At 54.0% G+C, this 13,569-nt stretch overlaps 4 protein-coding genes across 4 annotated transcripts; 2 read left to right on the forward strand and 2 right to left on the reverse strand.

Moving 5' to 3' along the window:
• Positions 1 to 667: 667 nt before the first annotated feature.
• UCRPA7_4181 (putative pp-loop family protein) lies at positions 668 to 2,922 on the forward strand (the record flags this gene model as incomplete). The annotated part of the gene is made up of 2 exons (XM_007916797.1): positions 668 to 2,667; positions 2,913 to 2,922. 2 exons carry the CDS (start codon positions 668 to 670, stop codon positions 2,920 to 2,922), a joined length of 2,010 nt encoding a protein of 669 aa, XP_007914988.1.
• A 616-nt stretch (positions 2,923 to 3,538) lies between these two features.
• Positions 3,539 to 5,237, forward strand: UCRPA7_4182 (putative histidine acid phosphatase family protein; the record flags this gene model as incomplete). Its single annotated transcript, XM_007916806.1, has 2 exons — positions 3,539 to 3,760; positions 3,816 to 5,237. The coding sequence occupies 2 exons, from the start codon at positions 3,539 to 3,541 to the stop codon at positions 5,235 to 5,237; spliced, it is 1,644 nt and encodes a 547-aa protein (XP_007914997.1).
• Positions 5,238 to 6,354: 1,117 nt separating this feature from the next.
• On the reverse strand, positions 6,355 to 7,422 carry UCRPA7_4183 (putative geranylgeranyl transferase type-2 subunit alpha protein; the record flags this gene model as incomplete). The annotated part of the gene is made up of 4 exons (XM_007916776.1): positions 6,355 to 6,989; positions 7,095 to 7,191; positions 7,245 to 7,349; positions 7,414 to 7,422. 4 exons carry the CDS (start codon positions 7,420 to 7,422, stop codon positions 6,355 to 6,357), a joined length of 846 nt encoding a protein of 281 aa, XP_007914967.1.
• A 4,695-nt stretch (positions 7,423 to 12,117) lies between these two features.
• Positions 12,118 to 13,056, reverse strand: UCRPA7_4184 (putative snare domain-containing protein; the record flags this gene model as incomplete). The annotated part of the gene is made up of 2 exons (XM_007916748.1): positions 12,118 to 12,796; positions 12,860 to 13,056. The coding sequence occupies 2 exons, from the start codon at positions 13,054 to 13,056 to the stop codon at positions 12,118 to 12,120; spliced, it is 876 nt and encodes a 291-aa protein (XP_007914939.1).
• Between the last annotated feature and the right edge of the window lie 513 nt (positions 13,057 to 13,569).

Genomic DNA, 13,569 nt, shown 5'->3' on the forward strand with positions numbered 1-13,569 from the left:
CGGGTCGAGCGCGACGAGCGGCGAGCGGCGGCTGGCGAGGAGGGACTTTGTCGTCTCGTAGGTGACGAAGAAGAAGGCGGCGCCGGGCGCGGAGCCGACGAGCGCGGAGCCGATGCCGCGGTAGATGCCGCGGAAGCCGCCGCTGGGGAAGAAGCCGGCCTCGGACTGCAGGCGCGTCTTGAGCGTGTCGAGCGGGAAGAGGGACAGGTCGACGGTCGTGCCGGCGATGCCGCCTGCGAGGAGGGCGTGGGTGAAGGTCGGGCTGGTGGAAGGAGAGGAAGCCATTGTGAGGGGCTTTGCCGCTTTGGGTGGCTCGAGGATGATGTGATTGAGGCTCTGAGCTGGAAATTGGCGGGGTTACGGGATGTGTATGAAGGCCGAAGCCTATATGTGGAATTGTCGCATGCCTCTGTTTTGTGTGTTGCGTGTACGTGAAGCTTGGGAAAGTGTCATTCACAGGCGTTATCGGAGCTCCCGGTGTCGTCAGGAAATTTTGCTGGCACCGAGCCGATCGGCGCTCCGGCAGGCAGTGCAACAGTGGCCCAAGCTCCCTGCAGTATGGCTGCACTACAGCACTACAGCTCTGTCAGTGGAGCATGCCGGTTCTACAACTTCACGCCGCTGTCTCAGTTTCGACGACCAGACAAAGTGACCGGATAATGGAGGAATGACCTCAATACCGCGCGTCTTCCACCCGACCGCCAAACCGATCGCGGTCGCCGAGTTCATCGAGGCCGTCCGCGCAACATGCCCGCCGCGGTTCCCGCTGACGCGCGGGCAGAACCGCCGGCCCGTGGGCCTCGCCGTCAGCGGCGGCGTCGACTCCATGGCCCTGGCGCTGCTGTGCAGCCAGGCCCGCAGGTCGGAGCACGACTTCAAGATCGCTGACCACCCGGTCAACCACTTCCAGGCGCTGATTGTCGACCACGGAATGCGCGAGGGCAGCTGGGAGGAGGCGGCCGCCGTGAGGAAGGTGCTGGAGGACAAAACGGGCATACGAGCCGAGCTGCTTCGCATTCAGTGGTCGAAGGAGCTGGGCTACGGCGTGGCACCTAAGGATCTGCCCAACTTCGAGAGCGTTGCTCGGCGGCTGCGGTTCCGACGGCTGGGAAGGGCGTGCAACTTTAGGAAGTTGGCCAGCTTGCTCCTGGCGCACCACGAGGATGACCAGTATGAGACTGTCCTCATGCGCTTGTTGGCCGGGCACGGGCCAGCTGGACTGCGTGGGATACGCGCCTCGTCGGATATCCCGGAATGTTACAACATGCATGGAACGTATGCCAGCGGCTTTATCGATGATCAGGAGAGGACACACCCGTACTACAACTCGCGACCTTCGCGGAAGGAGAAGCAGTATCTCCGGGAGGAGCTGACTGCTGAGGTTGGCCCGGAGACTATGCATGAGATCCAGCAAGGCCTAAAGGGGGGGCTCTACCTGAATGATGAGTTGGACGAGCAAACCCCACGCACGAGGTGGCTGCCGCAGCTGGGACCGCTGGATATTGAGGACGGCGGTGTCATGGTCTATCGCCCGCTTCTTGAGTTTAGCAAAGATAGGCTGATTGCCACATGCCTTGAGGCGGATGTTCCGTGGTTTGAGGATGCTACGAATCACGATCGGACATTGACAGTACGCAATGCTGTAAGGCATCTTTACAAGAATCACGAGCTGCCTGTTGCGCTGCAGAAGCCATCAATTCTCCAGCTCAGGAAGAGGTGCGATGACAAAGCTTTCGCACTTGATGCTGAAGTCGACAAGTTGCTCGGACGTACCATCATTCGAGACTTTCAATCCAATATTGGAACGCTGCTAGTACAATTGCCGACGTTTAGAGTTCCTAGGTTACGAAAAGGCTCAATCTACAATCAGAGTCGTCGCGAGATCCGTAACGAACACTACAGGGCCCTGGCTGCCCGGTTGGTGCGAAGACTGATCAGCTTCGTTACCCCTGAATTTCAGGTTACACCAGCAGCTCAACTCCAGCAAGTCGTCATCCGTCTTTTCCCACATTTGGACGACGGAAACGGAGAGTCTCACTCATCCGAGAAGGCTTTCAACATCTGTGGCGTGCACTTTCTACCTGTTTACACATCATCTTCTAGATCACTGAATTGGTTCCTGAGTCGAGCTCCGTATCTCTCGACCGTACCCCTTCCGCAATGCCAGCATAGACAATACAGACTGCGCGAGCACTGGCTACGACGCAACGGGGAGCGCCTCAGTTGGCCATCCAAGTCACCGTGGAAAATGTTTGATGGGCGTTTCTGGATCAAGGTCTATTTGCGTGCTCCTTTCGGTGTTCGAGTCGCGCCATTCATGAAGGAGCACGCAAAGCCCTTTCGAGAGGCATTGGCCGATGACGCCTCCCGGGATGCGCTCGCATCTCTCTTGAAGCGATATGCACCAGGCAAAGTCCGCTACACTCTCCCCGCGATCTACGGCATTGGTAACATCGACTGGTCGCTCTATGGAGAGAATCCCAATCTTCCTGAAGCTGGAACGCGGTGGGAGAAGACCAGGGCAAAGGAAAAGGAAATCATCAAGCGGATCAGAGATGGCGCATGGGATGAAGAGATAGGCCCGAAAGCGAAGCTGATGCTTCTGGCTCTGCCGACGCTTGGAGTGGCTTTGCCTGGGCTGGATCAGTGGCTCCAGTGGCAGATAAGGTACCGCCGGGTTGACTTCGAGATGCTCGCAAGAAGTGCCTCGCACGAGGGTCAGATCATACGTTGGAGGAAGGCTGGGCGTCCGTGTTCATCTTCGAGGAACCGGAGAGGTTCGCAGAGATTAGACCGGATGAAGAGAAGACCGCAGCCCGTTGCCCACAGGCGACGAATGAAGACATAACCACTCCACTTCACTTCATGAATGCTCCTGTGATTGTCTAGTGTGAGTTTCTATTGCCTTTTAGTAGCTTGTAGACTTCACGCTTTCACAGACTATTGAGTTTGCTTTGAGATGCATCTGGTGGGCCGGGGGCCCTGACATCATTGCAAGTTCAAGATCTGATAATACCTAGGTAGACCCATCCGCCGACCCCTGCCCAGACCACGCTACCGTCGGCGTCCAACGGCTAGCCACTAGGCGGCTTCCCTGCCGCACGTGTTAATTGACCTCCTATTGAAGAGCCTTGACATTGGCAACATTCCCGTTGCAACCCATCCTTTCTGAGCTTGCATTGGAGTTAGAGAGCAGTAACTCGGAATGAACAACCTGCATAGCCTGTAATTGAGCCTTGGACGTCATCCTCAACACAGCCTAGCGCCGCCCACCTAAACGAGGCCGCAGCGTGATTTTAACCCGACACTCTGGACCTCCATCAACTCCCACGTGGGAGAACAATCACCAACATAAGTATGGATGGGCTCCTCCAAGACTTCCCCTCCTCCCGCTCTGGGATCGTCCTGGGCTAGACGACTCATTATTCTCCTGGGCGCGTTGCTGTTGCTGCAATTGGGCATTGAGGTCTCGTCGCTGTGCTCTTCGTCGCGTCCTGCATCCTTATTGCGAGAGTTTGTGCCCGCTTCGCCAACGACCATGTCTCAATCCGTGGACCTGGGCTGGTATGCACCGGCTTCGACGCTGATCAACAACCTGACGAATGTCGTCACTGCTGAGGGCGTCTATGGCTTCATCTACGACACTTCGGACACGCCTGCCAGTGAGTATGGCACATACAACTGGTGCAATATGCCCCATGTTCGCAAGACCGAGTATGTCACACCGTCTAGCGACTATGAATTGGCATATGTGGAGCTGGTATGATTGCAAATTATTGTGCCGTGAGTGTGAACATAAGCTTATTTAAATGTAGATTCATCGTCACCACAAGCGCACGCCGTATGCATCTAATGCGTTCCCGGTGGAGCCGTATCACTGGGACTGCAATGATGAGGGTCTTTACTACTATGGTCAGCCCTTTGATGGCTCTGGCAAGAAGGCAGCCGCTGCTTACTGGCAGGGCTACATCTCGCCCGTGAACCCCTTCGTGCCATCCGGATGGATCGGCACCTGCCAGTTCCCCCAGATCACGGCCCCTGGCCTGGACGACTCCTGGCAGCACGGTGCTGACTTGTACGGAGTCTACCACGACCTCCTGGGCTTCCTCCCTGACAAAAGTGATGACTGGAGAGCTAAGGTCACCTACAGAGTGACTAACAACGTCATCACTAGCGAAGTCGCTGGCATGGTCATCAATGGCATGTGGGATACAATTGACTCCATTCCCCTGATCATCGAAGCTGCTGGCGTTGACAGCCTGGAGCCGCAATATACCTGCTCTGCCGGAAGCAATCTGTTCAATTCCATCAAGTCCTCAAGCAATGCTGCCTGGGCTGCCCACTTGACAGCTTCCACCTCGCTGTATGCGACCTTAGACGACATCTCTGGTGTCAGCACCACTGACTCAGGTTTCCATGCCTCTTGGGACCACTACTATGACAACCTGTCCGCTCGTCAGTGTCATGCAAAGCCGCTGCCGTGCAAGCTCGTCAACGGAGTCAACAGCACCACCTGTGTCACACAGGAGCAGGCGGACGAGGTATACCGCTTCGGCAACTGGGAGTACTCGCAGATCTACCGCGATGCCAAGGACTCCCTCCCCGCTAGTGTAGCTTCGTATGGCGTCTGGGTTGCCGAGCTGGCTGCCCATATTCGCTCTGTGCTCGACGGATCGAGTTCTACGATTTACTACCACAATGTTGCCCACGACGGCTCTGTCAGCCGACTGCTGTCTATTCTGCAGATCGATGTCATGGTCTGGCCTGGCATGGGTAGCGAGGTGGTGTTTGAGCTGTGGAAGAAGAAGCCGACCTCAACTCTCCCTACGTCGGCTCCTACACAGACAGTCGCCCCTGGTTGCAGTCGCGACAACTGTCTTCGTCAGATGATTGGCAAGCCCGAATCCGCGAGCGCTTTCTGCCCGACTTTCACGGCTGCCGCTGAGACTGCCGTGCCGACCTGGCTGAATAACTGCAAGGGGGATGCCTCGAGGGTGTCGTCTGCGTGCTCCTGCTTGGTTCAGCCGACGGCGACGACCACATCGAGTGCGGCCACAAGCACTGCTACGAGCGCTAGCGGGTACTATGTGCGTGTGCTGTTTGGTGGCAAAGTCCTGAAGTCGTCGAATCCCAGCTTGGGCCTCATCGACCTGATTCCCGTTGAGACGTTGTTGGCGTACTTTGATGGGTTGGTTGGGGAGAACGCGAGCCTCATCAAGGGCAAGTGCAGCTCATAGTGTTTGGCTATGGCTCATTGTAGGAAGCATATTGGCTTGAGGGCGATGATTTAGGCTACAGAGGTAATAGCTAATACAACAAACAAGCATATGTCTGGCGACCTTACTTATGAGGTGTTCATACGTCACGGCCCCCCTATTCCCCGTGACTTCCACACCCAAAACATGGGATGACCCACCCCCAACCGGAGAAAGGGTTATATACCAAAATAAGCGTAGTCTCCTTCAACGAGCGATGAGGGCGAGTGGTCGAGTTGGTACTGCGAAGATATAACCGCAGGCAGCTCCCACTAACCCGGAATGATCAATGCGGTGGCCACATCCTTCGGGGTGAGTGCGGTGCGGCTCTTTAGCTTATATCCCTTTGGGTTCGCTAGCGACGGAAACAGACTCGGCGGCGGGGGTACATATCCAGCTATAGGATAGACCTTGTAAACGTTCGTCTCAGCCAGGGGCGAGGGCTGTTACCACCATCGCGTCGTTACTTTTTTTGCCCCTTTTTCCTATGATGATCTCACATCCCAGGGTCAGGGGTTCAAATCTGGCAGCTGTCGCCTTCCCCCTTTTTTGACCCTTGCTTTTTTACCCATACCAGTTCGAGCCTAACATATGTCCATTATCACTGTAGTATGATATAAGACCCAACATACGTCACAGTCTGTAGCAACCTTTCTAAGAGTATTTATCAACATTTATTTTCTTGCATTCGGCTATCTTCATAGTACTTCCGTCGATGTCAAGTCTTTTTCGAGGTCATTCCATCGCCCATTCCTCATAGGATCCAGTTCTCGAAGCTTGGCAAGCCATTCATTCAGAGATGCTTTCTCTTCATCACTCGACTGACGCTCTTCAAGCTGGCACAGCGCCAAAGTGTAATCTATGAGCGCTTCATAGATCAGCTGGCTGTCATCGTAATCTTCTAGTAGATCCTTAATATCATCTATCTCTCTGTTCACATATGTCACTCGGTCATCTTGACTTAATCTCGGCGTTATAGTCGAGCGCCCGTTAGGCTCAAAAAGGTTAAGCATAAGGAATTGGTGGTAATACCACAAGGACTGATCCTCGGGTCCCACATTTAGTGCTTCTCGTATTAAATGTAGCTCTGTATTCATCGTCAGCCATTTGTGAAGGGGGTAGTTATGCATCCGGAGCTCCAGGACTTACCCTTGTCAAGAAAGCCCTTTCTATCCGGGTCGTCGGCGCCCCTTTCGTCCAGAAGGCGTGGAATGAGCTTGCTTCGGTTGTGCCAAGCAGAGAAGTTGGACAAATCACCACGGATCATCTTTGATGTGTACTCGAACTCCGATTCGACCATGCTCTTGCCGTTGAGAACGGCGCTCTCGAGCTGCTTGACCACTTCTCGCCTGTAGCCCCACGCATGGAAATTCCTTTTGTCTTTGTTGAGCATTTTCGACACCAAGCCGAGTTCCTCTTCCCATATACGCCGTGCTACTGGTACGTCTAACCGCTTGATCGCCTCCTGAAGCAGCCATGATCTATAATTCCATATCCAGTAGCACTTCGGGAACTCCATCAGCAGCGGTATTGTGAAGCCCAACTCATTCTTGAGTATACCCAAGTCATTCTCCGCATCCGCGGCCGTCTTGTTTGCATCGTCTTCGCCCGCACTGTTTCCGTTCTCTCCGGCGACAGACACGGCGGAGTCCTTATCAGCTATTGTACCACTCCTCCCAGCTGTCGGGGGCGCGGGGTCGGGCTGGATCGCGGTCGACGAAGAGGAGGAGGACGCTGCGCCAGAGGGTGTGCGTGTGGTACTCGGAGACGTACTCGGCGACGCCCTCGAGGGCCATGACCCAGGCGAGCGTGCGGACAATAAGCCAGAGATTAGCAAACGCCTGCGGACGTTCCATATCGTGTAGTATTCCGGGTTCAGGCGCAGCAGCTTCGACGTCAGCTGGAAGACCTCGGGGGTGAAGTTGTTCTTTGCGATCTGTGGAGATTGTTAGAAACGTAGGAAGACAAATCGCCTTTGTGGATGCTGACATTGGCTCGCACTTCCTCCTCGAGTTCGCGATACTTGTTGATCTTCTCGAGCTCTTGTGCCTTCTGCTCTTCGGTGCGGTTCCGGATTGTGCGAGCTACGAAATGCTAGATGATTGTATTATAAGTACAAGGCAGCACCCCAGAGCACTTGACATTTCAGAAGACTTACACTCGCCATCGCGCGACGCAAAGCTGGACGCAAGCGCGATAGACCAATTCACGCATGCGAGCTGTTCCTCCGAGGATGTAAGTGGGTTCGTCAGCACAATGAGGCAGCTGCGAAACGGCTGGAGGATCAAGCAAGGAAGGTCTGTGCGCTGTAGTAGAGGGGCACCTTGACAAGCCCAATGCATCCCTGTAAGTTCGACCTCGGGAGGTTGACAGCTTTATCGATAAGGCCGGCCGTTAATTATTGTTAAGCCGCATTGATCAACGTCTTCAGCTGCCTGTAGTTGGCTTTATATAAAAACTGGGGGTAACAATATCTGGATGTGCTAAATGATGCTGCCACCAACATCCTGACTAGACTCGGATAGGCCATCTTCTCTGGATATAAGAGCATTATCAGCTGAACGCTCTCATTTGAATGCAAACAGGTAGTTCCTGTCGGTTTTGCGTAGTCAAGGGAAGGCGCCGAATACTTAAATACCGAGGATGATCAAATAGAGAAAGAGTCAATTGCAGGTTGGTTTTGCACGGCAAGCTTGCTACTTCACCATGTTTGTCTGCTCCTGGCTCTTTCTATTTCCCATTCAGGTCCGTCTTGTCGTGAATGGTGGTAGGGTAAGCGGCTCATGGCAAGTGCGTTCTGCACGCACAATGGTGACGATGATCTGAGTTACTGCAGTTGTAAATTGATTATGCTGGCTCTTTACCCACGCGGTTGCGCGTGGCTATTTCCTATTGTCTTATTGTATCATCCTCTATTGTGTTCTCTCTCCCTATTCTTCCTATAACCAACAAAATTATCAATAAGCCAATTCAACCTCAACTCTTTTGGGACTGGCACTAGTTCTGTCATGGACTGAGTATCGTCGAGATCATATAGGGCTACCTCATTCAGGGGCTTTATTGTTCAGTCACTCACCGTCGACGATTGTCTTCCGCCCTCGTTCACTCGCTCGACTTAAGGGACACGTACTACCCATCATTCTCTCTATCCAAGCATCTCATCTCCCATTTCATCATCTTTCCAGGAATCATTTCTTCCCAGTCCCACCGCCATGGTTGGACTCACTGAGCAGATAGTCTCATCCGTGAGGCTGAGGGCAATTGACAAAACTACAATGCCTGCCGTCACGACATCCGAGGTGGCGAGGACGCCTCCGTTCATCACCAATCCTTACCTTCGCATCTACTACTCTTCTGACTCTGGGTACGGCTCAATTGACTCGTCTCCAACAAAGTTGTCCACCATGACGATGACGCCGAGTCGTGGGAATATATCCCCAAGACCCATGGCTTCTTTCGACGGCAACGGTTCCTCGCACGACTCAATTGACCAATTTGATGGTGGTGACGAAGACGAGAGCACACCGACTCCCACTCGGCAAGCCAAGTTCTCGACTTTCCCACGAACACCTAACCTCACGCGACCTCGACCGGCCTTTGCCGTTGGCAATGGCTTGAGGACAAGGAGGGGTTCAGATGCCTCAGCTTCGGAGCGGAGGAGTTCCCGCCTGGGTACCCCTAACCGGTTCCTCCCAGGTAGGGAGCCCGCGACACCCAGCTCAGGCAGATTCCGCACCAGCAAATCGCCAGAGGACCTAACATCCAGCGAACGACTGGTCCGCCATGAGAAAGACGCCCCTGACCCATTCTATAGTCGGATACAAGCTGCTTCAACTCCATCTTCTTCACGTGCTGGACAATGGCACGGGTTTGGCTGGGGTGGAAGCGGTACAGCATTAGGTCCATTTGATCAGAATGGCGACATTATTCGCAATGAACGGCAGGTGAGCTACTCAAGTACTCTCGCTGATAGCCGTGCCCCCTCGCGGATGGACTCAATCGCCAACAATTCACCCTGTCGTGGTTTCTTACTAACATGTTACAGGTCAGCCTGGGTGCTGTCTGGAACATCGGCGGGCTAGCTCCTAGCCATACAGGAGGGGTTGATGATGGCCATGGAGGTTTGATTCGAAGCGGCACAAATGCCCCCATCTTTCCCACTTCATTCCATGCCGACCGGCCGCGAGACGAGGAAGATCAAGCAAAACACGAAGCGCGGATAGCTTTAGCCTTGAAAATTGACCGAGCCCAGAGAGTTCTTGACTTTGATCAATTCTCGAGTTCGATGAGAGACCGCTCGAGAAGCGAGTTTGGAACCAAACTGAAACAACGCAAGACGTACTGGAACGGTACTGAGTGGACGAAAGACAATCAGAATGCCAGTAAGTTATGTCTGTTGGCTGAAAGCAAATGATGCTGACACAAAGCTCCTAGCTAAGGAGAACATCAAGATCAAGAAGGACACTCGGTCCCTGCCAATTGCGCCATTCAAGTATGCCTGAGATTATCGCAGTTATTGATACACTCTGACCTTTAATAGGGTTCTCGATGCGCCAAACTTGCGGGACGACTACTACTGCTCTGTTCTTGCGTACTCTGAAAGTTGTGACACCCTTGCCGTAGCCCTCGGTAATACCTTGTACAGCTGGACCGAGAGGTCCTCGGTCCAAACGCTCAATAAGGGCCCTGACGATGAGTCATGGCTCACATCTATTGACTTCTCGTCAAATGCAGGTGATAGAGCAATTCTGGCGTACGGCAGATCCAACGGCATTTTGTCCTTGATGTCTCTTCACGACTGTCCGACACTGTATGATGTCCAATGGCCGCGTTTTCAGTACACCCTTCCTGGACCAATTGCTTGCCTCAGCTGGAGACCAACTGTTGCCCTTCGTAGGTCTTTCAACCCTTGGGCTCCTGCTGTTCTGGTTGAGAATGAAGATCTTCTTGTTGGCGATAATATGGGCAACATTTACTACCTCGCCGTTGAATGGCCGGACGCGGATGACATCTTGCATGGCAATCGGGGCACCGACCGTGAAGCCCGACAGCGCAGAGACTGGCGAGGGAAGATCAACCATATCATCACTATCAACGTGCACACGCAACAAATCTGTGGTCTGTCTTGGGCAATCCATGGCAGAATTTTCGGAAGTGGTGGAAACGACAACTTATGCTGCGTATTTGAGGTTGACAGTGTCCTACCACGAGAGGAGCAGGAGGAGCGACCTGATATATTTCACCCCCCAAGCCCTCCAACCAGCCCACGTCTGGATCAGGCGACTGCAACGGACAACTCACTTGAGCTGCCAAGCGCTTCTGATGAACCTGGTCTCTTCTCTACTGGGCTCTTGTTCACCTCTACTGAAGCTATGGATGATTCAGTGTCTCTCGATGCACCAGCTTCGCCGCCATACGTTCCAGGTTTCTTAGACGAGGATCATGATCCTCGAAACTGGTGGCATAGACAAGAGGCCGACGAGGAGACTCGGCCGTTGGAATTTACTCCTGAAGGCGACTCGCTGGGCACCCCTCGCCATTGGCAGGCTCAATCACCTCGTGATCACAACGCGACAGTTGAAACCGATGACTTTCCCCCATATCATCTTCTTGATTCTCGTTTCGTGGATCGTCGTGGTCAAGACCCATCAACTGAGTCTGTGAATGCTGCTACAGAAGAATTGGCGCACCCGGTCAGAACTGCATGGAGCCGCGCACGGATTCGCACGGATGGCTGTGAGAAGCAACGGTGGATGCATACTGCTGCTGTAAAAGCCATTGCGTTCTGTCCTTGGCAACTTAGTCTTGTCGCCACAGGTGGTGGCTCGAATGACAAATGCATTCATTTCTACCACACGACCTCAGGGGCAGCTCTCGCGACCATCGCGGTCCATGCCCAGGTCACAAGTCTCATCTGGTCTACAACTCGTCGTGAGATCGCAGCTACTTTTGGCTATGCAAATCCTGAGCACCCATACCGCATTGCCATTTTCTCTTGGCCAGAATGTCAACAAGTTGCTGCCATCCCATGGGAGGGTGAGCACCGAGCGTTGTATGCAATCCCTTACCCTCGTGGTCCTGTCCAACGAGGTGAAGAGTCTGACACGACGGCAAGGAGAAGACGAAGGCGAGATCGCACCACAGTAAAGGGCTGTATCGTGGTTGCTGCGAGTGATGAGAGCATCAAGTTCCATGAGGTCTGGAATTCGGAGATGAAAGCCACAGCCGGTGGCTACGGGATGCTTGGGGGAAGTGATATTCTTGAGGGGTTGGAGGGGATTGACAAGGACGGTAACATCATCCGCTGAGTTGTTTGTTGGAAGTGGGCCTGATATTGTTGTCTCGAGACTGGCAATCAGAGTAAGGGAAGCTGTTTGAAGAACCGCCCTCATGACGGTCGACGGTGAAAGACTACGAGCAAGAGCCCTGGGGATGACGCCGTACGCTAGCCTAGAAATTGAACCTTGCCGTTATCAATATGCCTTCCTGCTTTCCCTTCCGACTTCAGAGTTCTAAACAAGCTTTAGCGCTGGATCCCATATCAATTGCTGGCTGAATGTATTGATTTGACAAAGAACGCTGATCTCAACTACATGTATGGTAGGAGTTGCTAGATTAAACTCAAGAAATCGGATGACGCCTGACACTGGACGTCTTATTACAGGATGAAACAAGGTAGGCGTGCAAACAAACAGCCGCCTGATTGACATTGGATCCTTTGATGCAAGCGTCCGCTGCCTCGACTCTTCTACAACTCAACCTGAACGCCTTTCAATGCTGAACGGCCCAAACACAAGTACATGGAAAATGCATCTCTTCTCCTTCATAGCCCTGAAGCCAACCACTAGAGCCAGTACAGTCCTCATTTTAGCACAGCAATCAATAGGACTAAGATCACTATCAAAACGATGATAGCAATCATCTGCTTGCTCTCGCCGGCGCCACGGGCGATCTTGCCAACCTGCCGCCTCGCGCGGTCCAGCCGGCCCTGGTGGCGGTCGGTCAGGCGCTCCGACTCCTCGAGCATGGCGACCTGGTCGTCGAGCTCGTCGCCGATCTGCATGCTCAGCTCGCGCTGGCGGCTGATGCTCTCGCCCAGGCGGTCGAGCTGCGCGTCCTGGTCGGCGAGGATCTGGCTGTGGTAAGCGTGGATCTGCTGGTTCGTCTCGAGCCCGGCGGCCTGGTCGCGGTAGCCCTGCGGCGCGTCCGGGTCGTCGCGGTACGGCTGGTTGAAGAGCTGCGCCTCGACGTCCGAGACGGGCGCCGCGTCCTGGAAGCGTACCGTCTTGGATGAAGCGCCGCCGCCGGGAGATGTGGCGGATGATGAGCGTAGGGACTTCTTGGCGGGCGGTTGCAGGGTAGATGAGGCTGCGGGCGGGCTGGTGGTCGTGGCGTGTTCGAAGTCCTCGGCCAGAGTAGGGTCATTGGGGTGTGTGAGGGTTGATGTCGTGCTTGGTGAGGAGAAGCCGTGGAATTGCGACGTCAGGTCGTTATATTGCTTCTGAAGAGCGGGGAGCGAGTCTGAGATGTTGGCAGCTTTGCTGGAGAGCTGTTAGTCCTAGTCCTAGTCCATGATAATACGCAATCAGCTGAGGAAGGCATACTCTGCATCGCCGGCCTCCTCGAGCCGCTTTTGCTCTTTCTCCAGCGCTTCCAGCCCATCGCGGAATTGATCTAATGACCTGGAGATGTGCCCATCTTGCGAGTCACTCTCAAGATTCAGTGTCTGTGCTCGTTGGCGCTCGAGTAGCGACAGTTTGACGTGGTCTGCAAGCAGAAAGAGAGCGTTTGGATTCGACATTGTGGAGGTCTGGTCGATGTCTATTTGCTCTAATCGTCTTCCCCGTACCTGAGACCCTCCCGGATTGCACCTGCTAGGAAATCAATAGATTAAGACAAGTCGGCTTGCGATGCTGCAGCGGTTGGCAAAAACACTCCGAGTAAATCAAGAAGAGAATTGTTCAAGCTCAAGTCTGGATTAACCGTTGGAGGTCGGGGTCGGGGGTATGAGACACGATTACGTTGTGCAGAAGCGAATCCTGGGAAAGGCAGCCGTCATTTGTCCCAGCTGGCGCTCGGCGACAAGGGAGTCTGGACGGGCCTGTTAGTGATTGATTAGGCGGAATTAGCCTTAGGTTACAGGCTGCATCAGCACGTCAAGGCCCCTGCCAGTGCCTCCTCCACCTACAGATGCTCCACTGCAAGTCAAATAGGATACGGACCACCTACGCCGGAATCCGTGATAGAGTGGGCAATGATTGGCTGAGATTTAGGACCCCGCCCCCGCCATCGATAAGGGAGCGCCGGTATCGAA

The sequence above is a fragment of the Phaeoacremonium minimum genome (assembly GCF_000392275.1).
Source record: "Phaeoacremonium minimum UCRPA7 unplaced genomic scaffold PA7_03_scaffold_330, whole genome shotgun sequence".
Taxonomy (NCBI): Eukaryota; Fungi; Ascomycota; class Sordariomycetes; order Togniniales; family Togniniaceae; genus Phaeoacremonium; species Phaeoacremonium minimum.